This window comes from Heptranchias perlo, chromosome 42, assembly GCF_035084215.1.
Source record: "Heptranchias perlo isolate sHepPer1 chromosome 42, sHepPer1.hap1, whole genome shotgun sequence".
In the NCBI taxonomy this organism is placed as follows: domain Eukaryota; kingdom Metazoa; phylum Chordata; class Chondrichthyes; order Hexanchiformes; family Hexanchidae; genus Heptranchias; species Heptranchias perlo.
Genome location: NC_090366.1, coordinates 9,089,182 through 9,114,425, shown reverse-complemented (window position 1 = coordinate 9,114,425; position 25,244 = coordinate 9,089,182). Strand labels below are relative to the sequence as shown.

The window sequence follows — 25,244 nt, the reverse complement described above, 5'->3', positions numbered from 1 at the left end:
GATGAAACCCCTTGCACAGAAATGAATTAATTACAATGATAAAGTGGCTTTGAAAGTAACGTCATGGAAAGGCGTTAAGCGCGGATACACCAGTATGTAAACCGGTAATTTCAAAACTACAATGAAGGGCAAATGTCTGATAAGGACCAAAGATTTTGGCACTTGAGCGACATATTGGAGGAGCTGAATGTTTGAGTTCACCTGACGTGGCGCCCATTCACCATATTCCACAGGGCGCTATTGAGTACATCATACAGGTCAGAAACGCATCTACAAAGCGAAATAATATCAGTTATAGCATACACATTGCAATCCAGGTAGGTCGGGGGCTAGAGGAGAGGAGAGGAGGCCTGAGGAATTTCGAGGCGAGGTGGGGTGGGGAGGGGAGAGGAGGGGTGAGAGTGTCGGAGCGTTGGAGAGGAGGGAAGAGAGGGAAGAGAGGTGAGTCTGGGAGAAGGGGGGAAGTGAGGATTTGGGAGCGAAAGGGGGAGAGGAGGCAGAGAGAAGGTTGGGAATTAGCGGAGAGAATTGGAAGGGAGAGGTACAGGGAAGATGAGAGACAGGGAATGGAGAAGGCGGGATGTAGAGAGAGAGTGGAGATCGAGGAGGAGATGAATTTGGGAATGATGTAAGTGTAGGGGTGGGACGGGGAAGAGCAGAGAGGACGTGAGAATGGAGGCGTGGAGAAGAGGAGAGGGGAAAGTGAATAGGAGGGACACGATAGGGCAGATGGGGAGAGGGGAAGAAGAGATCATCGGGCGGAACGTCGGAGAGTAAGTCAGAAACGGCCATGAAGGGCAGGAGGGCGGAAGGGGGGGGGGGGGTTTGGGTGCAGGGGAGGGATGGGGACGAGGGTTAGTGGAGTGCGAGGAGGAAGCGGAGAACAGTGGGAGCACGGAAAGCAGGGGTTTGGAGTTGGAAGGGCGAGATCGTGGTGGAAGAGGCAAATTGAGGGCAAGTGAAAGTGGCCAGAGGTGGGGAAGTGTGATGGGGGAGAGGGGCGAGCGGCTGCATCTACTGTCAGTGGACTGGTGGGTCAAGGCTCATTGTAAGGTGGAATTCTTGAACTCAGTTTGTTGGCAGCAGTGAGCAATCACCGTCACAGCGGGGTGCGGGAGTTTGCCTTGGATGATTTCCTTTTGTACAGGCAGTGGGTGTCACTGGACAAGCTACGTCCTGGGCAGGTCAGGTTGGTGAGCGATGCTTTGCTGACTCACTGGGGTTTGTTCTTGCACTGACTATCACTCAAACTGAGTTCATTATTTCTTCACCTTCATCGCTCGTGTTGGTTCAAGCCTGATTCTGTGAGGGGATGTTAGGATGGAGTGATGGGGGTTTGCTGGGGGTAAATTTTGCCTTAGTGGGTAGAAGAGGGGTGTCTCATTTGATTCTTTGTGTCTCATGGGAGAGGGTGCGACAGTTCCTATTGCCTCGCACATTTGGAAAGGTTCAGACTGACTGTTTTGAGATTGCGTACCTTATATATGGCGAGATTGATTCCTGCTCTGCTTGTCACTTTAACGAGGGCCACATTTTTATAGGGGATAATTTTTGGCGGCGCATGTCACGATTTCATTGTCATTAATTATGGCTCTGCACCATTGAGGCCTCTGTCGCGGAATGTCATGTGAAGTTCGGTGACATCTCACTGCTGTCTATGTGTCACGTGACATTAGCTTGCAGCGCCACCTACTGTTGCAGTACCATTAGACTGTGGAGACAACATCGATTTATCATATAATCGATTGTTGAAGAGCACATCTACAATACAATACATCTCTGACTTGCAGTCTCTGCATTTTTGTGTAGTTGCATGTGCAAATATTAAAGCGACACATATTCCGATAGTTCAGGGGACACATCCTGAAAGCTGCATGATCAGTAACATTGGAACTGTGCGGGGGAGTTTGACGGACTGAACTGATTACAGTTTACGTTCTGTAACACGTCTGGGATGAGATTTGCTCTGGTCACAACAGACTGCAACATCCATCGTTTGCCCGTGAACATTTCCTCTGCGCCATATTCCCAGTGATATTCTAATGCTTCACTAAAATACCACAACATAGGAAATCTTTAAGAACGTTACACACAGAGACTGGATGATTTTTCAAACACTAAGTTTATTTCATTTTTCCTTTCGGGACCTCGCACACCAACCAATCCTCAGACTTATTCTCGCTCGAGGCAAACGCTGGAGGAGAGTTTCAGAATCGCCTGCAGGAGTAGCGAGTGAGTCAAGTATCGAATTCAAGAGATTCGCGTCTAAATTTGCAAAATTGTTTTTCAATCACTTGTAAAGGCATTTCAAAAGTAAATAAAACCTGGTGCTTCAAAGCTTCATCTTTGCTTTCCCTTTTGCTCAGAAACATCAGCTTCAGAGGTGAAGAAATTACTGGCACCAAATTCACATCTGGCTACACAGTGCAAAGAGGTTGCAGCATCAGGAAACTCTCTGAGGAGCGATTTCTCCGCACAGGTTGTTGTTGTTTTGTGTGGACATGTTGCCATGAGCATCAATGAGCTGTTGGGGGGATTGCAAAGTCTATTTACAATCACAGATTTTGTGCATCCTTCGTTTTTCTGTGTTCCCCCCAGACTCGGTGTTCTGTTCACGATTTCAGCGATACAGATCTGTTTGCATCAAGATAATGATCACAGGAACCCCACCACACTGATTACAATCGTCACTGTGGCGTTCAAAATACAACATTCGTCACCTTTACCCAGCATGCATTGCAAACTGTTCTCCGTAATATGATTGCGGATCTTTGAAAGATATGGTACAAAACAGAATTAAGAAATTGGAAATCTAACACAAGGTTCGCCGGTGATCAAGAGTTGGAGCATGAAGTACCAAAACATAACGCATAATTTATTAAATTTATCCAAGTCGTTTTCTGAAGTTGCATGGTGGGATTTGAACTCATGACCTCCGTTTTTCTGGTCTGGTACCATAAGCGCTGAGAGAGAGTGTCCTTTGGAACGCAGTTTCCACAAGGGAGCCCATATAATTCAATACAAGGAGCAGCACCCAGTGGAGAATGGAACACTCTCCGGGGTCTGGATGAGTTGTCTTTGTTCTCACATTTCCAACAAATCTGCGAGCACCTTATCTAAAATAAATAAAAGAGTGAGACGTGTAACGGCGAGAGGAGCAATATGTGCAAAACAAGTGGACACGGTGAAATAGTTATTTATAATAGAATATCAGGAGGAATTGATCTGAGTGGAAATTCGTAAGAAGGAAAGTAAAGCTATCAATAAAATTTGGGGAGATTGATAGCTGGATATACAGATAGAGATATAGATCGAGATAGATGGATAGAGATATAGATAGAGAGATAGATTGATAGAGATATAGATAGATAGATAGATAGATAGATAGATAGATAGATAGATAGATAGATAGATAGAAAGACGGACAGACAGATGGACAGAGATATAGATAGATAGATAGATAGATAGATAGATAGATAGATAGATAGATAGATAGATAGATAGATAGATAGATAGATAGACGGACAGACAGACAGATAGATAGATAGATCGACAGATCGATAGATGGATAGATAGACAGATAAATGGATAGACAGATGGTCAGATGGATAGATCAGCAGTGTGTGAATCATACCTCTGCAATTGGCTGTATGCCGACTGTTCCTCTAAGTTCAAACCCTGTGAAAAGTTACAGCAAAAGGTGAGAATTCTTGATCACTCGATAATTCAGTTAAATCTAGGTTATGCTGGAAACGGTATGTCTGTTCTGTACACTTACCATGTAAGTGGAGTTCAAATCAGTCGAATCCTGGAACATAACGTTAATACAGTTAAATTCAGGAGCATTCAGACATTGGCATCGACAGAATAGCAATAGAGACATGGAAAGAGGCGCGTCTAAATGTGTTCAGTGAACAATGGTCTCAAAACTACAGAACTAAACACTAGCAGCAGCTCTGTGGACGAAAACAACAGACGGAATTAATTCATCTTCTATAAGGAATTGCTGAAGAACGATGCAAAACGATGCAATTGATGTCCGGCGATATCGATCAGAGATAACTCTGAAATAACAGCGAGGAAACGCTGAGCCGCGTTTTATGCTATTGGCTTCTCCATTATTGTAACTAAGATGTGAACTGGTTTATGCTAATTGCGCTATGAGTTGGTAAACTATTGCCTTGAACAGTAATTCGACCGTGGGTTTGTGGTTAAGGAATCGGTTTTGTCCGTAAACCTTTGGAAACAGACGATTCAGTTTGTCAACATTTAAAGGGACACCTTCCAAAGAGGAGCGCGGATTGACAAATTATCAATGCAGGATTGGATTTACCTGCTCAGTTTTCTTCCTTTGAAGAGGAGCGTTGATGTCGGGTCCCTCTGAAAGCATAAAGAAGGAGGCTTCAATCATTGCAAATTCACGTTTGCTGTTCTGCCTGATAAATGCCGGACATTCTCTGATGTAAACCAGCTCATCAATTCTGAAGAAGCTTCCAAAGCTGTCTGCCCTTTCTCTCGACAGACACTCATCTCCTGCATTCCCTACTTTATCTCAGAATAGAGTCTGTGCCTCTATGAAACGTGTCTGCAAAGAGGCGCTGATGACTGATAATGCCTGCCATTATTACTTACTGACTCTACCGTCCCACTGAGGCTGAAGTATCGGATGTTTAATTGTAGGGTGGAGTGCTAAAGATATCTGCTGAAAATAGGCGTTAGCCTTGGTTCGATGCTGGCACTCTCCCCCTGACCCATAAGGTTGTCGGCTCGAGTCCCGCTCCAAAGACTTGAACATGTAATCTGGGCTGACACTCCAGTGTAGTACTGAGGGAGTGCTGTACTGACCGAGGTACCTTCTTTCGCATGAGACGTTAAACCGAGGCCCTGTCTGCCCTCTCAGGTTAACGTCAAAGATCCCACTGCACGATTCAAATAAGAGCAGGGACGTTATTCACTGCTATTGCCATAAACTTTACATTTATCCCATCACACTGAGATTGTGAAGCTCAGATTGACCGATAACCGCTGGGGACAAGGCAACGAAGGCATCTCACTTAAAAAAAAACCCTGGATAGAGTATTCCTGACCGCTGATTGGAGACATTAGTTGTGATTTTTTTTTTCTTGTAATATACGTATTCCGCGTCGATCAATATAATTTAATGATCATATAATGTCCTTCATAAGAAGTTCTGATTAGGAGGGAAAGTAAAACGATGAAGAACGTATAGATACATAGATAGAACGAGATTGAGAGATAGAGGGATAGATAGATGGATAGAGAGAAATAGATAGATAGATAGACAGATAGATAAATAGATAGAGAGAAAAATGGAGTGATACATAGATGGTTAGATAGATAGATATTGATAGATAGATGGACAGATAGATAGAGAGAGATTGAGAGATAAATAGATAGAGATAGATAGATAGATAGATTGATAGATAGATGAATAGATAGATGCATAGGTACATAGAGAGATAGATAGAGGTATAGATAGATAGATAGATAGATAGATAGATAGATAGATAGATAGATAGATAGATAGATAGATAGATAGATAGAGATAGAAGGATAGATTGATAGATAGATTGAGAGATACATAGATAGATGGATAGATAGATTGAGATTGATAGATAGATGGATAGATGCATAGGTACATAGAGAGATAGATAGAGGGATAGATTGATTGATGGATAGATAGATGGATAGATAGATAGAGAGATAGCTGGATAGATAGATAGATAGAGAGATAGATGGATAGATGGATAGATTGATAGATAGAGAGATGGATGGATGGATAAATAGAGATAGATAGATAGACAGATAGATGAATGGATAGATAGAGAGATAGATAGATTGATAGATAGACAGATAGATGAATGGATAGATAGAGAGATAGATAGATTGATAGATAGACAGATAGATTGATAGATAGATTGATAGATAGGTAGATCAATAGATAGATCGATAGATAGATATAGATGGAGAGGGAAAGAGAGAGAGATTGTCAGCGAGAGTGTGAAGAATGATTGAAAGAGAGGGATTGAGAGACTGGACACTAGAATTGTGAAAACAATGAATTCAGATGATAGCTTTTTCTTGCACTTTGTCCAAGAGAAATTTAGACGATGAGTCACTGCAGTGGCTTTCACCACGCCTCTCTCTCGATTGACATGATTAGCAGAGATTTGGAGATGGGGTAATGATAACTTTGGACGAGAGTTTAAAATGGGCGCTCTCCAATCAACCGTCCGTTATGCACCACGCCCGATATTGCTTTGCATTCAAGTTAATGGAAGGAAAAATCGAGCTTGTGGAATGATTTAAACCAAGGGCAACAGTAAATAAGTAAATTTATAAACAAATAATCAGAGTAATTCATTAGATCTAAGGGGATAAAATTAACTAAATGGGGGATACCACGGTTAAAGGGATTAGGATTGCATTAAATAAAAATCTGATACACATAAATAATAAATAGGAATTAAGGGGATTCCAAAATAAAGACGTTAATAAACTAAACCAATTAGTTACAAATTAATCTGAAATCAAGCTAAATTCATCGAGTGGTCCTGGCGAAACCCAAACTAAGCATCGGTGAGCAGGTTATTGGTGAGTAAGTGCCGCTTGATAGCACTGTCGACGACACCTTCCATCACTTTGCTGATGATTGAGAGTAGACTGATGGGGCGGTAATTGGCTGGATTGGATTTGTCCTGCTTTTTGTGAACAGGGCACACAGGGGCAATTTTCCACATTGTCGGGTAGATGCCAGTGTAGCAGCTGTACTGGAACAGTTTGGCTGGAGGCGCGACTCGTTCTGGAGCACAAGTCTTCAGTGCTACAGGCGGAATTTTGTCGGGGCCCATAGCCTTTGCTGTATCCAGTGCACTCAGCCGTTTCATGATATCATGTGGAGTGAATCGAATTGGCTGAAGACTGGCTTCCGTGATGGTGGGGATATCGGGAGGAGGCCGAGATGGATCATCCACTCGGCACTTCTGGCTGAAGATGGTTGCAAACGCTTCAGCCTTGTCTTTCGCACTGACGTGTTGGTCTCTGCCATCATTGAGGATGGGGATGTTTACAGAGCCTCCTCCTCCAGTTAGTTGTTTAATTGCCCACCACCATTCACGACTGGGTGTGGCAGGACTGCAGAGCTTTGATCTGATCCGTTGGTTGTGGAATCATCTATCTCTGTTTATGGCATGTTGCTTCCGTTGTTTAGCATGCATGTCATCCTGAGTTGTAGCTTCACCAGGTTGGCACCTCATTTTTAGGTACGCCTGATGCTGCTCCTGGCATGCTCTTCTACACTCCTCATTGAACCAGGGTTGATCCCCTGGCTTGTTGGTAATGGTAGAGTGAGGAATATGCCGAGCCATGAGGTTACAGATTGTGCTGGAATACAATTCTGCTGCTGCTGATGGCCCACAGCGCCTCATGGATGCCCAGTTTTGAGCTGCTAGATCTGTTCTGAATCTATCCCATTTAGCACGGTGTTAGTGCCACACAACTTATTAGATGGTATCCTCAGTGTGAAGACGGGACTATGTCTCCACAAGGACTGTGCGGTGTTCACTCCTACCAATACTGTCATGGACAGATGCATCTGCGACAGGGAGATTGGTGAGGATGAGGTCAAGTAGGGTTTTTCCTCGGATTGGTTCGCTCACCACCTGCCACAGGCCCAGTTTGGTAGCGATGTCCTTCAGGAAATGTCTCTGCCCTGAGACACTTCGGGTCAGAATCATTCAGCTGGAGGGCGAGTTAGAGACACTCTGTCACATAAGGGAGGGGAGGAATTTTTGGATAGTTTTCTCTAGAGTGCAGTCACACCTCAGAGGAAAGCACAGGTACAAGAAGGGGAGAGTGGGACTCACAGTCAGCTGGGTGTGGTAAAGCTAGTGAATGTGGAGAAAGTGATCCCACAGACAGTGGTTCCATCCAACAGGTACAACGTAATTGCTATCAGTGGCAAGATAAAGATTCAGGCTGTGGGGTGGACAGCCAGAATGGTAACCATGGCACTTTGGAGCAGGAGGTAGTCCGGGGTTGTGGGCGGGGTGGCGGAGGAACAGAATAGAAAGGTTGTAGTCGTCGGGGATTCACTAATTAAGGGAATAGGTCGCGTCCTCTGCAGTCACGGCCGAGAGCCCAGGAGGGTGTGTTGCCTACCTGCTGCAAGGTAAAGGACATCTCGGAGCAACTGGAGAGGAGCTGGGAAAGAGAATGGGCGGATCCAGTTGTCGTGGTCCATGTTGAGACCAATGACATAGGGAAGAAAAGGGAATAATAGTAGTTAGGAACTAAATTAAAAAACAGGACCTCACGGGTGCTAATCTCGGGATTATTCCCCAAACCACAGGCTAATTAGTATCGGGATAGGCAGATCAGAAAGGTGAATGCGTGGCTGAAAGACTGGTGTGGGAAAGAGGGGTTCCATTTCATGGGATACCAGCACCAGTACTGGGTCAACAAGGAGCTGTACGGCTGAGATCGGGTCCACCTGAACCAGAATGGGACCAGTGTCCCAGCAGAAAATCTAAATAGGACTGTGGATAGGACTTTAAACTGGTAAGACTGGAGAGGGAGCGGGGTTTGCGGAAAATCACTTAAATCTGAAGATAAAAGAAATAAAATATGAGAGTAAAGATCAGACAAAGGTTAGGAATAAGGGTGACATAAACGGTAAGGGACCAAATACAGTTATAGAACTTAAGTGAGGGGAACAATTATTAGAAACAAATTAAGTTGCCTCTACAGCAATGTGCACAGCATCCGAAACAAAACGGGAGAACTGGAGGCAATAATTCGTGGCGAGGAGCCAGATATGTTAGGGATAACTGAAACATAGCTCCAAAAGGACTGGCAGATAAATATTGCAGGATACAACATATTTAGAAAGGATTGGGAAGAAAGAAGGGGTGAGGTAGCTGCACCAATTAAAGACAACATAATGGCAATAGGAAAAAGTGGCATAAGTAATATTAAGATAGAAATAGATTCCACATGGATTGAGACGAATCTATTAAATGAATTACAAACTTGAATAATAATCATAGGGGTTTTCAACGGCCGCCAAATAAATTGTCAAGAAGAGGCAGATGAAGGGGAAAGGGGATTGGAGTTTATACAGGGTGTATAGGACTCCTTCCTTACCCCGTATATGAGAAGCCCAACAAGAGAGAAATCACTGCTGGATCTGGTAATGGGAAATGAACCAGAGCAGATAAGTGAAGTAAGCAGAGGAGAACATCTAGGCAATAGCGATCATAACATAATAAGGTTTAAAATAATGATTGAGAAAGATATGAGTAAGGCAAAAGCAAAATAATAGATCAGAAAAAAACTAATATTGAGGGGATGAGAATGGAATTAGGGAAGATAAACCGGAAAACAAAATTGATGGACAAAGAGATTGAACAGTAGTGGAAAATTTTGAAAATGGTGATAAATAGAGTTCAGGATAAATATATTCCAGTAAAAATCAAGAACAAACTAATCAATAATGAAACACACTGGATGAATAAAGAGATAAGGGTAAAGTTGAAACTAAACAAAATGGCATACTCTAAGTGTATAGACAATAAAGGAAATAATGTCAAAAGGGAATACCAGGAGTTTAGGAAAGAAGTAAAAAAGAAGACAATTTGAAAATCAAAGAGGAACTCCGAAATTAAATTATCAAGACATTTAAAAAGAAATAGTAAAGTATTCTACAGACAAATAAATAACAAAAGAAAATCAGGAAAGGGATAAGGCCTATTCATATATGGTGCACAAGATAAACTCAAAGGTAATGACAGCGAAATGGCAGAAATATTGAATAGTTACCCTGCCTCAGTATTTATCAGGGAGGCTGACAAGCTGGGCATGATAGCGGAAGAAGGGACCTATAAAGGCATTTAAGATAGAAAGGGGGGAGATAATTGATTAAATATTCAAGCTTGGAGAGGATAAAACACCTGGTCTGGATATATTGCATCCATGCATATTAAAAGAAGTAAGGGAAGAGATAGGAGAGGCGCTATTACATACATATAAAAATCAGTAGAAAAGGGAATAGTGCCTGAAGACTAGCAGACAGTTAATGTGATTCCTTTATTTAAAAAGGGAGATGGAACAAGTCCAGGGAACTATAGACCAATTAGCATAATGTAAGCGGTAGGAAAGATAATGGAATCTTTGCTCAAAGAAGCAATAGAAAAAAATCTAAAAAACAAAAATATAATAAAGAGCAGTCAGAATGCATTTCAGAAGGGAAAATCATGCTTGACCAACCTTATTGAATCCATGAAGAAGTAACAGAAACCGTAGACAAGGGTAATTCAGTAGGTGTAATATATTTGGATTTTCAAAAGGCCGTCAATAAGGTACCACATTTTTGACACATAACTAAGGTTAGAGCATGTGGACTCAGGGTCAGGTTGCAGAATGGATAGCAAGCTGGCTACAAAACAGAAAACAGAGAGTAGGAGTTAAGGGTAGCTACTCAGACCAGCAAAGGGTGGGAAATGGTGTTCCACAGGGATCGGTGCTGGGACCATTGTTGTTCACAATTTGCATTAATGATTTGGACTCGGGAATCGGAAGCACAATTTCAAAATTTGCGGACAACACCAAATTCAGGGGTGCAGTTAATAAAAAGGAAGAATGTGTCAGAATGCAAGAAGACATTAATAAACTTGCAGAATGAACATGGAATTGGCAAATGAATTTCATTATAGATAAGTGGAAGGTGGTGCATTTTGATAGGAAGAATAAGGAGGCCACTTAATGCTTGGATAATAAGAGACTAAATAGGCTCGAAGAGCAAAGGGAACTCGGGGCACAGATATACAAATCACTAAAAGTAGCGATGCAGGTTAATACGGCCATAAAAAGGCAAACCAAGCCCTGGGGTTCATTTCTGCAGGTTTAGAATTGAGAAGCAGAGAAGTTATGTTAAATTTGTTTAGAACCTTTGTTAGACCAAACTTGGAGCAATGTAAACAGTTCTGGTCTCCATAGAATGAAAAGCGGTATCGAGGCTTTGGAAGAGGTGCAAAAAGGATTCACAAGGATGATACTCGTACTGAGATAATATACTTATCAGGAAAGGTTAAACAGGCTGGGGCTCTTTTCTCCAGAAAAGAGAAGGCTGAGGGGTGACCTGATAGAAGTCTTTAGGATAATGAAAGGGTTTGATAGTGTAGACGTAGAGAAAACATTTCCACTTGTGGGGGAGTCCAAAACTAGTGCTCATCAATATAAGATAGTCACTAACAAACCCAATAGGAAATTCAGGAGAAACTTCTTTACCGAAAGAGTGGTTAGAATGTGGAACTCGTTGCCACTAGGACTGGTTGAGGCAAAAAGCATAGATGTATTGAAAGGGAAGCTAGATAAGCATACGAGGGAGAAAGGAATGGAAGGGTCTGCTCATAGAGTTAGATGAATTGGGAGGGAGGAGGCTCACGTGGAACATGAATACTGGCATAGACCAGTTGGGCCGAATGGCCTGTTTCTGTGATGTTGACTCGGTGTAACTCCATGTATCATTAGCGGCCAATTCGATGTCACCCATTTTACACAATGGCCCAAAGTTAAAATTAACCCCATAGACTTTACACCTCACTATGGTGTGGCGATATCCAATTTCGGAGCAGGGCAAATACAAAAGAGGGAACCTCAGTGTGTATAACTATCTAACCATTTCATCTCACATCCATTGAATAGTCTGTTTGTTTACTTCCCGTTTGGTGATTTTTTTTTGTACTTCTCAAAAACAGACTCATCCCAATTCCTTATAAGTACAGAACTACATCATAAACTCTCCAGACTCCAGCACAAATTGACAATGGATTTCTAACGTAGAGGAGTGGGGGCGATGAGGGTTGTTGGTGTTGGAAATCTAAACATCCTTGGGTGCCCAATGACTGCAAGATGCACTCGCACATCAGGTAGAGCTCAGAACAGTGTGAAACTCCATGTTCTGTGGTCCAACAACACAACTTAATCTCAACCTCAGAAAAAACCCTCCCAGTGCGCAACGTGATAATTCCCATTTCCCAAACCAATTGCCCTTATTATCTCTGGTCAGTAAATTTCAAAGTTACTGTGAGCCTGTGTAAAGGTTTGGAGAGTTAATCGTACCCTCTAGAAACTGGCTGAGCCCAATGAGACTCATGTCATGTAGGGCCTTTGCTGCTAGCAGGAAGGAGGCCAATCCCTTTTTCAGTCCCCACCGGACTGGGATCCAGAAATGATGCACAGTGCCAGCAGAGTGATGGAATAGGCACTGCACACCCGGATAGGAAGCTGCAACATCACTCAAGAAGATTAACAACATCCGGGCAGAGCAGATCACTTGAACGATGCCCTTGATGCTGGGCTCAATCTCCACCCCTCTACCATTGGGCACAATGTATGCATGATCTATTGGACGAGCAGGTTATCTCCCTCCACTCTGAACTTTACCACCAATAGGGACAAGAGCACCAACGTGGTGCAAACCCCATTATAACCATCTTCCCCTCCGAGTCCAACAGTGGAACTGGGGATCACTGGCATCACTGGTGGCCCATAACTGGCAGTGAATGTCAAACCGCCCGATTCACGGTGTCGCCCAGGACAGGTTTCTACCCCAGGGAGATATTCAACATCGTTTGAGAGAGATGGACCGAGAGGCTGGGGGTGGGGTGAACGTTGTCTCCGCCCTTAGCCCGGAATGTGCTCATCGTGAATCGTCAGCGCGTTCGCAACCCGCCCGAATTTCCTGGCCCATTGAGGTCAGTGGAAAAGGTAACAGGGCGGGGTATCAAACTGGCTGCCGATTGGCTATCAGCCCATTTCGAGCTGGTGGCAGAGACCAATTTCACCCTGGTAGCTGGAAATTATTTTTCTGGTATAGTGTCCAGGAGGTCAAGTGAGTTGAGACCGGAATCTCCTCATAAATGGGGCTCCTATTCAGCACATGGACTGCTTGAGCTCGGTGGAGAGTTGTGAATTAGGGAGAAAGCAAAGAGTTGAAAGAAAAGAGGAAATCTTTCCCGATGGAGGAAGTGTGAGAGTTCCAGTTGAGATCAGAGCGGACAGTAAGACCAGGAATGTGAGCACCCAGAAGGAAAATGAAAAGTAGAGAGGTGGAACTTTTAAATGCCAGCACTGAGTGGAAATACCTGTAAGCGGTGCAGCTGCTGGATTTCTATGTTATTTCTGTCATATTTACCTGCAGGTTTGTACTTTGTTTTGATCAGTGAGCCTAAGAGAATCAAGGCGAGAGCAATCACCGCCACTCCGACTACAGCTCCTGTGATGATTATTTTGCTGTTTGAATTCTTGGACGAAGCTGTGAAAACACCGTCACAATTAGAAAATAAAGCACAAAGTCCAACTAACTATCCACATGTAATATTAAACGTGAATAATATTCGTATAAGTTCACTGTAACATTTGTAAAAGTTCATTTTATCTCTATTAATTTTACTTTCGTGGGATCACTCACTAGCGATTCTGCAGTCTTTCGCCCCGCCACCCCGACAGTAATGAAGCAGCCCATTAAAACTCAGTCTGACAAATGAACGGTAACATTCACATCACATAACTACCAAATAATGACCACCTGGAGCAAGAGAAAGCCCATCTCCCATGAGCCTCAATGGCGAAACCATCGCCAGGTCCCGGCTCAATCGTGGGTCATCATTGACCAGAAGCAGAACTGAACCCGCCCTATGAACACTGTTTGACGAATAGCACAGGGGCTGGGTACCCTGCGATAGGTGGCTCACTTTCTGATTTCTTAAAGCCTCACCAGTATCTACAAGGCCCAATTCCCGAGTGTGATGCAACACCAATCTCTAATTTGAGTTGGTGCTGCTTCAACACTCAACAAACGGGACATCTTTTAGGACAGAACAGGTCGTCTGATCAATGACCCTTGGACTCGAGGTCCAACCCCTCCACCACCGGTGCACTGTGACAGGGGTATGTCTGATCGACAGGACAAACGATTGCAACTCATTAAACTACAGATCCTCCCTCCCCTCCAACACCCTGCAGGACAGGAGTGGACACGTTATGGGAACAGCATCACCCCCAGGTTCCCATCCAACGCACACACCATCCTGATTGGACATACATCGCCCTTCTTCCATTTTGGTTGCGTCAATCACCTAGAATTCCATGCCCATTATCTAACACCACAGTGGGGGGAGCACCGTGACCAGAAGGACTGAACTGGGTCAACGAGGCAGGCTGCACCTTCACAGGAAAAACAGGAATGGGCAATGAATGAGCCCGTGCCAGCATCACCCACATCCCGAGAGAAGTTCTTAAATAATTAGAATAATTTCAGGAATAATGGGAAGTGGGGGTGGGGCTTTAGGGTCTTTCTGAATGTTGAAATTAAGATGGGATCAATGGCTATCCTCATGTATAATTCACTTGTGACTTTGCAATAAAGAGGTTCGCTTCAATGCTTTTGGCCGTGTAACTGTACATAGCGAGCAGAGCAATCCCACCCACCCCCACCCCTGCAGAAAACGATCTCATTTTTTCTCTGCAAACACACTCACTCGGGTTTACCATGTTTGAACCAGTAACAGCAACATTCTCAAAATGTTCAAAACGACTTTTACAGGGTGCCACAGCGGGAAAAAAATCGTCCTTTATGCTTATCTCGGGGGTTTTCACCAATTTCGATGTCCTGTCTCCTCAGACTTACACTGGATGGAACTAGAGATCATTGCTCCATGTATCAGATCTTACCGAAAACGTTCAGCACCATGAAAAGATGAGAGAAGCAAATTGGTCCTTTTCGTATAATCAAACTCTTCCCTTGGGGAGGTTAGTCAGAAATGACGAGTGGGTTTTATGGGTCCGCACAGCACATAACATGAGGGGGAAAGCCACCCCCACAAGACACGCCTATCTCACTGGATGTCAATAATTCAGAGCCAGAGCTCGGGTCTCCACTCGCCAGGGCTGTGGGGAGCAGGGATCCAACCCTGCACTTTCTGACTCTGAAGTGGGAATTCTGCCACTGAGACAAAGGCTGTCTCCAGACAGTTGGAGCCAATGCATTGATAGTTACGAAGAAAACAGGACTGGTTCAGGTCTCTCTCTGTCCTCCATTCACTCCCCCAGCCTTATAACTGGTCATGTCGAAGGGGACTGGTCTATGGTCGAACCTCCCCCTTTACTGGCTGGTCCTTTTCTGCTCATTTTCTAATTAACATCTACTGGCGCAATTCGTGAATGCAACACCCGCTCACTGCCAATCACCACAGCCTTTCCACTCAGCCGTCTCCAGGTGCGTTTAGCTACAAGGCAGCAAGAAGCGAACAAGAAACGGTTTCATGAGAGAAAAGTTTCACCTGAAGTTGTTGTTGCTGGAGTCAGAGATGTCGGTGCAGGTCCTACAGAAAATAAGAACAAATTAATATGAGTAAAGGAATTTGATCAAAATAAGCACCGGGGCTGAAAATTGACACAAAACTGATGAAAACTCTCTGTATGTGAAACAAACCCAAATGATTGGCTAATGCCCTTCAGGGCGGGACCCGAGCTACACGTGACTTCAGTCCCACCCCACGTGGTTAAATCTTACTGCCCGCAGGGCAACTGGGAATGAACAATAAATACTGTCTTTACACCGCCTTCCGCATCTCAAGAACAAACCAAGAAAACTACACAAATAGAGTTTGCGGATCTTTTTCAATAAAATCCTAAAAGTGTCGAATACATTTGAAAACGTGTTCAGGACTATATTAACTCCGAAAACACTTCAACATAAAACAGCGCATGGTACAGTACGGGCAAGGAATTCACTAATTGATATTCTTCAGTCCAATAATTTAAGGGCGGTGTTGATCTGTTGAAATAGCGCCACTTTTAAAAATAGAGCTCAAAAATCAGTTAAAAATGTGGACACAATGACACCATGCATTAAACACGACAGACTTGCCACCGTTCAACTTAATACAATAATTTCCAGTTTTCAAACTTCCCGCTGGAGCGGAGCTCCTCCCTGTGTACACAGGGAAACAGCTCTCTCTCTCTCAGTATGTCAGGTGCTTTCAGTCTGTAAATGGATCCTGTAGATATACTCTCAGAACCGCCGCTACTTTACAGCAGGACTTGGTTTCGTGTTTCTGTCATATCCGGCCTGTCATGTGCTGCCCATTTAATGGAAGGATCCATATTTCACTTTATCCCCTAGAGAAAAAGGGGTGCAGACTAGATGCAGGGAGGATGTTTCCCCTGGCTGGGGAGGGGGGGGTTCCAAAACGAGGGGTCACAGTCTCAAGATACTGGGTAGGACATTTAGGACTGAGATGTGGAGAAATTTCTTCACTCAGAGGGTGGTGAACCTGTGGAATTCTCTACCACTGAAGGCTGTGGGGGCCAAGTCACTGAATATATTTAAGAAGGAGAGAGATAGATTTCTAGACACAAAAGGCATCAAGGGGTATGGGGCCAGAGCGGGAATGTGGTATTGAGATAGAGGATCAGCCATGATCGTATTGAATGGTGGAGCAGGCTCGAAGGGCCGAATGGCCTACTCTTGCTCCTATTTTCTATGTTTCTATGACAGAGCAGTCTGCTGACACCACGTTCTAAACGTGAAACTGGGAAGATATTTATGGAAATTGTGAATCATTCCTGGCCAATGGAAGTATTGTTTGAGATGCGGGCTAACCTGGTATCTCCAAGTTGAGGCTATAATAGCAAAGCATTCCATTCTTGATCTTTATAGTATACGTGTAGCGTCCCGCATCGCTGGGTTGAAATTTGTTGATGTTTAAACTCCTGAAATCGAAATTGTGTCGCTTGTCTTTATGAAACAGCGTTCTGTTCCGTTTCCATTGGATTTCAAACCTTCCCCCAGTTATTTTGGTGTTTTTAATTTTCCAGTCGATGCTGTTAAAATAGGACGGGTCGGACATCTCACAGGTCAGGCTGACGGAGCTTCCCAGGGGAATTGGGCCGGCCGGGGTCACAGACACTGTGGAAAAAGAATAATCGGTTAAATTGATAAAAGCCATCGTAGATTAAATCGTGGTCGAGAATTTCAATCACGGCCGATTACGAGCAGGGGAAATGTGCGCATGTTTCACGCGCATCTTCACATGGTCCCAAGCACCACATTAAATTCGTGCTGGGACCTCATTAAAATAATTCACGTGCAACCAGCGCTACATCCATTATTCATTGGCCTGTTTTGAGTTGGGACGGGAGATATGAAATTGGCTAAGTGACGGGAAGCAGAGGGTAGAGGTGAACGGTTGTTTATTTTGGACTGGACGGAGGTGTGCAGTGGTGTTCCCCAGGGGTTGGTACTGGGACCACTGCTTTTCTTGCCTTGGACTCGTGTGTACAGAGCACAATTTCGAAATTTGTAAATGACACAAAACTTGGAAGTGTAGTGAACAGTGAGGAGGATAGTGATAGACTTCAAGAGGATACAGACAGGCTGGTGACATGGGCAGATCAAATTTAACGCAGAAAAATGTGAAGTAATACACTTTGGTAGGAAGAACGAGGAGAGACAATATAAACTAAATGGTACAATTCTAAAAGGGGTACAGGGACAGAGATATCTGGGGATATATGTGCACAAATCATTGAAGGTGGCAGGGCAGGTTGATAACGCAGTTTTAAACAATAGCATATGGGATCCTGGGCTTCATAAATAGAGGCATAGAGTACAAAGGCAAGCAAGATTATGATGAACCTTTATAAAACACTGGTTCGGGCACAACTGGAGTATTGTGTCCAGTTCTGGGCACCGCATTTCAGGAAAGATGTGAAGGCCTTAGAGAGGGTGCAGGAGAGATTTACGAGAATGATTCCAGGGATGAGGGACTTTAGTTACGTGGATAGACTGGAGAAGCTGGGATTGTTCTCCTTGGAACAGAGAAGGTTGCGAGGAGATTTGAGAGAGGTGTTCAAAATCATGAGGGGTCTAGACAGAGTAGATAGAGAGAAACTGTTCCCATTGGTGGAAGGGTCAAGAACCAGAGGACATAGATTTAAGGTGATTAGCAAAAGAACCAAAGATGACATGAGGAAAAACAGCGAGTGGTTAGGATCTGGAATGCACTGCCCGAGGGGGTGATGGAGGCAGATTCAATCATGGCCTTCACAAGGGAACTGGATCGATACTTGAAGGGAAAAAAAACTAGCAGGGATATGAGGAAGGGGCGGAGTGTGGGATTAGCTGGATTGCCCTCGCCGAGATCCGGCACAGACTCAACGCGCCGGGGCGGGGGGCGGTCAGGAGATGCGATCGGGTCATTTAATGTGGGGTCCTGCAATAGTTACTGCTTTTTAGAGACTATCCCAGGGACTGGTTTCCCTGAGTGTAGACGGAGCTGACATTCGCTGCCTCAGCGCAAACCAGTCTTACAGAAGGGGGCCTCACACCGCTGTATGGCCCGTTATTTGCAAATGCAAAGGGCCTAACATCTGCTTCAGGCATGGGCAAAGAAAGGCTCTTGTTTGTTATTACCTAAAATGTCCTGATGCGAATTTCCGGCCGGAAATGTGCGCATGCTACCAGCCCGCCATATTGGAGACTCAGTGCTCTGAGCCTTGGAGTAGAAATTATTCTGAGCAGATGATGCAAAACGAGCGGTAGGGTATCGGCCGCCTGTTAAACGCTCCGCCCGATATTTACTCCCATTGAAGTCAATCTCTATCCCAATGAGTTTTCAGCAGAAGGGCCTGTGGGAAATTTCCAGAAACGGAACCCAACACTCTCCCGGGTGCAGATTTACTGCAGGATTTCTTATAGTGTTCACAAATAAAGATATGTAAATTGCTGAGTGATTGCATTTCGCTGTACAAAAGGGGTTTTGACAGTGTTACAATAACCTGCCCAGTAAAAAAGCTTTAATGTTACGTTTGTCCGCATAACAAATAATCAAAATTCTGTTATTTAATGAAGCGGAGTTTAATGGATTATTGGTTCAAAGACGTAAAATGGGGAAACAGTTTGTATCAGAGACACTCTTACAGATATAACTATACGATATCATTGTTTCGGAACTCACCGCTAATCACCATCACGTAGGTTTCTATCACCTTGTTCGGGAGTTCACCGTACAGATTGCATTGGTAATTTCCGCCGTCTCTCTTTGTCGCCGTGAACCAAAGAGAGTAATTCCCCGTCCTAAAACCATCAGACTCAGCCAGTTTCATATCTGGATACTGCGCGGAGCTGCACTGAGGGTTCTCGATATTAATTGTACAAAGTCTCACCCCATTGTTTCCCAAGGCAGGTACAAATAACCACTGAACCTCAATAATCTGATCGGGAGACTGGGCGGAACAAGGCAGCAAAACCGGACTGGACCCGTTGGAAAGAACCAGTCTGCGTCTATCTCTAATCTCATGGTCATCTTCATCCTGAGTAGAAGGGCGATGCCGAGGATGAAACGTTTCATACTTGCTGCTGTTCAGTGTGTACTAAACGTAGAGAGAGATGGCCGAGCTTGAAAGCTGACAATGCAAGAGGAAGATGTGGTTTCCGTTCCTTAAAACTATCAGACTTGGTCACGTGATTATTGGGTAGACTTTCTTCTGAGTTCAACGGATTTAAAACTTCATGTAAATGAAACGAGCCAATGCCTGTGATACAGCAGCATTCTAAATAATGTCATAGCAAGGCGGTAAACGAGGCTTCGCAAATTTCTCAAACAGTATTTTCGAATTAATAATGAAGGACAAAAGTCTCAATAGGATAAAAGGTTTTTGCCAATTGCCCGGCGTACTACAGGAGGTGAATGTCTGCGGTCACCTGACGTGGCGGCCATTCAGCACATTACTCAGTGTGCTACTGAGAACATCATACATGCCAGAAACTCATCTACAAAGCAAAATAACATCAGGTATAATATCAACGTTTAACATTGGTAGACGAGGGGTGAGGGGTAGAGGAGAGGAGAGCAGAGAAGAGGCGAGGAGAGCAGAGGGGAGGTGAGGAGAGATGAGGAGAGGCGAAGAGAGGAGAGATGAGGAGGGCAGAGGAGAGGAGAGGTGAGGAGAGATGACGAGAGGCGAGGAGAGGAGAGGTGAGGAGAGGAGAGGAGAGGGGAGGTGAGGAGAGCAGAGGGGAGGTGAGGAGAGATGAGGAGAGGCGAAGAGAGGAGAGATGAGGAGGGCAGAGGAGAGGAGAGGTGAGGAGAGATGACGAGAGGCGAGGAGAGGAGAGGAGAGGAGAGGGGAGGTGAGGAGAGCAGAGGAGAGGTGAGGAGAGATGAGGAGAGGCGAAGAGAGGAGGGCAGAGGAGAGGGGAGGTGAGGAGAGATGACGAGAGGAGAGGTGAGGAGAGGCGAGGAGAGGAGAGCAGAGGAGAGGAGAGGAGAGGGGAGGTGAGGAGAGCAGAGGAGAGGTGAGGAGAGATGAGGAGAGGCGAAGAGAGGAGAGATGAGGAGAGCAGTGGAGCGAAGAGATGAGGAGAGGAGAGCAGAGGAAAGGCGGTAGTACTAAGGCTTCGCTAAGGTATTCAACATAGTATCTCTTCAAGAGCCTATTTACACTATCCCTACACATAGAGAGTGGACGATTTCTTCGGTTTACGTTTTTTTTGGTTTTGGGTCCTCGCACACGAACCGCTCCTCAAACTTATTCTCGCTCGAGGAATGGTCTGGCGGACAGTTTGAGATTCGCGGACAGGCGAGCTGAGTCAGTCAAGAATCGCCTTCACGAGACACCCGCGTGAATTTGGAAACTGATTTCAATCACTTGGAAAAATATTTCAAAAGCAAATTAAACCGTGGCGCCTTGAACCGTGTTCTTCGTTTTCCAATTTTGCTCTGAAACATCAGCTTCAGAGGTGAGCAAATCATTGGCACCAAGTTCACATCTGGATACACCGTGCAAAGCAGTTCCAGCATCAGGAAACTCTCTGAGGGATGTCGCCCCTGTGTCGGATGTTGTTTTGTGGGCAAAATAATATCAGGTATCAAGGAAGTGACATTTTCAGGTCAAAATAAGGAATTTCACAATTCGTGCTACGCGTCCGCCAGTACCGAACAGAATATAAACACAGGCCACTTTGAACGATGTAACTTGATTTAACTGCAGCTACCGTTTTAAGATCGTAACATGGAAGGATTAGATCGATAGGGACAGAAATATCCACACAAGTGGGGGAGATGTGGAGACTGTGATTGTCACGATATAAATAAAAAAATATAATTTTAATTTTAAAACATACCTGAATTTAGAAAGCCCAGTGGAAGGAAGATACCGAGGATGAAACACTTCATACTTATTGCTGTCGAGTGTGCACCAATGATAGAGAGAGATGGTCCAGTTTGTCAGTTGACAATGCAAGAGGAAGTTCTCGTTTCCGGTGCTTAAAAATAACAGACTCGGTCACGTGATTATTGGCAGAACTTCTGGTTAGTTTCACGGATTTGGAAGCCCTTGTAAATGAAACGAGCCAATGCCTGTGATAGAGCAGCACTGTGAGGAACGTCACAGCAAGGCGGGAAGCGTCGCTACGCTAATATCTCAAACAGTATTTTCGAAGCAATAATGAAGGACAAAAGTCTCATTAGGATAAAAGGTTTAGCCAATTGCCCGACATTTTGGAGGAGCTGAATGTCTGTGGTCACCTGACGTGACGGCCATTCAGCCTATTACTGAGCACATCAGAAATGCCAGAAACTCACCTGCCGAGCAAAATAAGAACAGGTATAACATCAAAATTACAACATTGGTAGATGAGGGATGAAGGGCAGAGGAGAGGGGAGGACAGGACAGGAGAATAGAGGAGATGATAGCAGAGCAGAGCAGAGGCGAGGAGAGGCGAGGAGAGAAGTGCAGAGGAGTGGAGAGGTGAGGAGAGATGAGGAGAGGCGAGGAGAGGAGAGATGAGGAGAGCAGAGGAGAGGAGGGGTGAGGAGAGGAGAGGAGAGATGAGGAGAACAGAGGAGAGGAGAGATGAGGAGAGGCCAGGAGGGGAGAGGATTGATGAGGAGAGCGGAGGAGAGGAGAGGCGAGGAAAGGAGAGGAGAGAACATGAGAGGAGAGCAGAGAAAAGGCGGTAGTACTAGAGCTTCGCGAAAATATTCAACATAGTATCTCTTTAAGAGCCTATTTACAATATCCCTACACATAGAGAGTGGACGATTTCTTAGGTTCATGGTATTTTTTTTTGGTTTTGGGTCCTCGCACACGAACCGCTCCTCAAACTTATTCTCGCTCGAGGAATAGACTGGTGGACAGTTTGAGAATCGCGGACAGGCGATCTGAGTCAGTCAGGAATCGCCTTCACGAGACACCCGCGTGAATTTGCAAACTGATTTCAATCACTTGGAAAAACATTTCACAAGGTAATTAAACCGTGGCGCCTTTAACCGTGTTCTTCGTTTTCCATTTTTGCTCCGAAACATCAGCTTCAGAGGTGAGGAATTCATTGGCACCAAGTTCACCGTGCAAAGCAGTTTCAACATCAGGAAACTCTCTGAGGGATGTTTCCCCGGTGCCGGTTGTTGTTTTGTGGACAAAATAACATCAGGTATCAGGGAAGTGACATTTTCAGGTCAAAATAAGGTCGAGAGGAATTTCACCTGGAGTACTGTGAGCAGTTCTGGGCACCGCACCTTCGGAAGGACATATTGGCCTTGGAGGGAGTGCAGCGTAGGTTTATTAGAATGATACCCGGACTTCAAGGGTTAAGTTACAGGGAGAGATTACACAAATTGGGGTTGTATTCTCTAGAGTTTCGAAGGTTAAGGGGTGAGATGATCAAAGTGTATAAGATATTAAGGCGAACAGATAGGGTGGATGGAGAGAAACTATTTCCGCTGGTTGGGGATTCTAGGAGTAGGGGGCACAGTCTAAAAATTAGAGGCAGACCTTTCAGGAGTGAGATTAGAAAACATTTCTACACACAAAGGGTGGTAGAAGTTTGGAACTCTCTTCCGCAAACGGCAATTGATACTAGCTCAATTGCTAAATTTAAATCTGAGATTGATAGCTTTTTGGCAATCAAAGGTATTAAGGGATATGGGCCAAAGGCAGGTATATGGAATTAGATCACAGATCAGCCATGATCTTATCAAATGCCGGAGCAGGCACGAGGGGCTGAATGGCCTACTCCTGTTCCTATGTTCCTATGTGCTACGCGTCCGCCAGTACCGAACAGAATATGAACACAGGCCACTTTGAACGATGTAACTCGACGTAACTGCAGCTAACGTTTTGAGACCGTAACATGGAAGGATTAGATCGATAGGGACAGAAATATCCACACAAGCGGGAGATGTGGAGACTATGATTGTCACTATATAAATAAAAATATATAATTTTAATTTTAAAACATACCTGAATTTAGAAAGCCGAGTAGAAGGAAGATACCGAGGATGAAACACTTCATACTTATTGCTGTCGAGTGTGCACCAATGATAGAGAGAGATGGTCCAGTTTGTCAGTTGGCAATGCAAGAGGAAGTTCTGGTTTCCGGTGCTTAAAAATAACAGACTCGGCCACGTGATTATTGGCAGAATTTCTGGTTAGTTTCACGGATTTGGAAGCCCTTGTAAATGAAACGAGCCAATGCCTGTGATAGAGCAGCACTGTGAGGAACGTCACAGCAAGGCGGGAAGCGTCGCTACGCTAATATCTCAAACAGTATTTTCGAAGCAATGATGAAGGACAAAAGTCTCATTAGAATAAAAGGTTCAGCCAATTGCCCGACATTTTGGAAGAGCTGAATGTCTGTGGTCACCTGACGTGATGGCCATTCAGCCTATTACTGAGCACATCAGAAATGCCAGAAACTCACCTGCCGAGCAAAATAAGAACAGGTATAACATCAAAATTACAACATTGGTAGATGAGGGATGAAGGGCAGAGGAGAGGGGAGGACAGGACAGGAGAATAGAGGAGATGATAGCAGAGCAGAGCAGAGGCGAGGAGAGAAGTGCAGAGGAGAGGAGAGGTGAGGAGAGACGAGGAGAGGCGAGGAGAGGAGAGATGAGGAGAGATGAGGAGGGGTGAGGAGAGCAGAGGCGAGGAGACTTGAGGAGAACAGAGGAGAGGAGAGGTGAGCAGAGGCCAGGAGGGGAGAGAAGTGATGAGGAGAGCGATGGAGAGGAGAGGCGAGGAGAGGAGAGAACAGGAGAGGAGAGCAGAGGAAAGGCGGTAGTACTCGGGCTTCGATAAAATATTCAACATAGTATCTCTTTAAGAGCCTATTTACAGTATCCCTGCACATAGAGAGTGGACGATTTCTTAGGTTTATGGTATTTTTTTTTGGTTTTGGGTCCTCGCACACGAACCGCTCCTCAAACTTATTCTCGCTCGAGGAATAGACTGGCGGACAGTTTGAGAATCGCGGACAAGCAATCCAATGAGCCCTAATCTTGTGTAACAACCTTTTATGTGGCACCTTATTGAATGCCTTTTGAAAATCCAAATATAATATATCCACTGGTTCCCTGTTAGTTACATCCCACGAAAACTCTAATAAATTTGTCATTCATGATTTCCCTTTCATAAAACCATGTTGCCTAATGATATTATGATTTTCTAAGTGCCCTGTTACCACTTCCTTAAAATGGATTCCAGCATTTTCGCTACTACTGATGTCAGGCTAACTGGTCTGTAGTTCCTTGTTTACTCTCTATCTACCCTATCCGAGCCCTTTATCATTTTAAAGACCTCGAGTAGTTTACCCGCACTCCCTGCTTTTTAGAATCTGAAAGAACTGCCCTTAACTGCACCTGGGAGCTAAAGTGAAGATAGAGGGGCATCGCCATGATCGATACGAGCAACAGAATATCAGTGGGGGTTACGGGGTTCACAAAGAGGCAGAGCAAGTCCTAATTCAGTAATTCAGCCTTAAGGCAAGTTGTCCAAATTGAGACGACACTGGTCATATAAAAGTGCTAAATTTTTTTCGCACGAATTTAATGCACGAGCGAAATCATTTTATTAGAATATTTATTCTTATGATTGGTTATAAATATTACTTTAGCAGTAAATTTCCCACTGAAGCAAAATGCAAAGCAAATTCACAGTATTTTTAGATCCCCTTGATGATGCCATCGCTTCCCCTTTTCTCTGTATGTGTCTTTTACTGATTGCTCTTGTTTAATCCTGGTCTGTCCCCAGCCGTTTCTCATTGCTATGTTCTCATTCCTACATACCCCACCACTTCAGTCCCAATCGGTTGCTCTTTTATGAGTGCTTATGAAGGGGGATGATCCCGAAAAGTAAATGAAACGTTTGAAAAGTGA

General features: G+C 44.4%; 1 protein-coding gene across 2 annotated transcripts; it reads right to left on the bottom strand.

Annotated features, from left to right (window-relative positions):
• Nucleotides 1-2,149: 2,149 nt before the first annotated feature.
• Nucleotides 2,150-21,398, bottom strand: LOC137306277 (uncharacterized). Of its 2 annotated transcripts, XM_067975441.1 has the most exons (9): nucleotides 21,212-21,398; nucleotides 19,044-19,491; nucleotides 16,688-16,993; nucleotides 15,363-15,404; nucleotides 13,217-13,336; nucleotides 4,334-4,380; nucleotides 3,779-3,808; nucleotides 3,635-3,678; nucleotides 2,150-3,116 (listed from the first exon to the last, which is right to left on the bottom strand). In XM_067975441.1, exons 2-9 carry the CDS (start codon nucleotides 19,189-19,191, stop codon nucleotides 3,113-3,115), a joined length of 741 nt encoding a protein of 246 aa, XP_067831542.1. In that variant the 5' UTR covers nucleotides 19,192-19,491; nucleotides 21,212-21,398; the 3' UTR covers nucleotides 2,150-3,112. The 2 variants fall into 2 exon arrangements, with proteins under 2 accessions (XP_067831542.1, XP_067831541.1); XM_067975440.1 differs by lacking the exon at nucleotides 21,212-21,398 and having other exon boundaries at nucleotides 19,044-19,652.
• Between the last annotated feature and the right edge of the window lie 3,846 nt (nucleotides 21,399-25,244).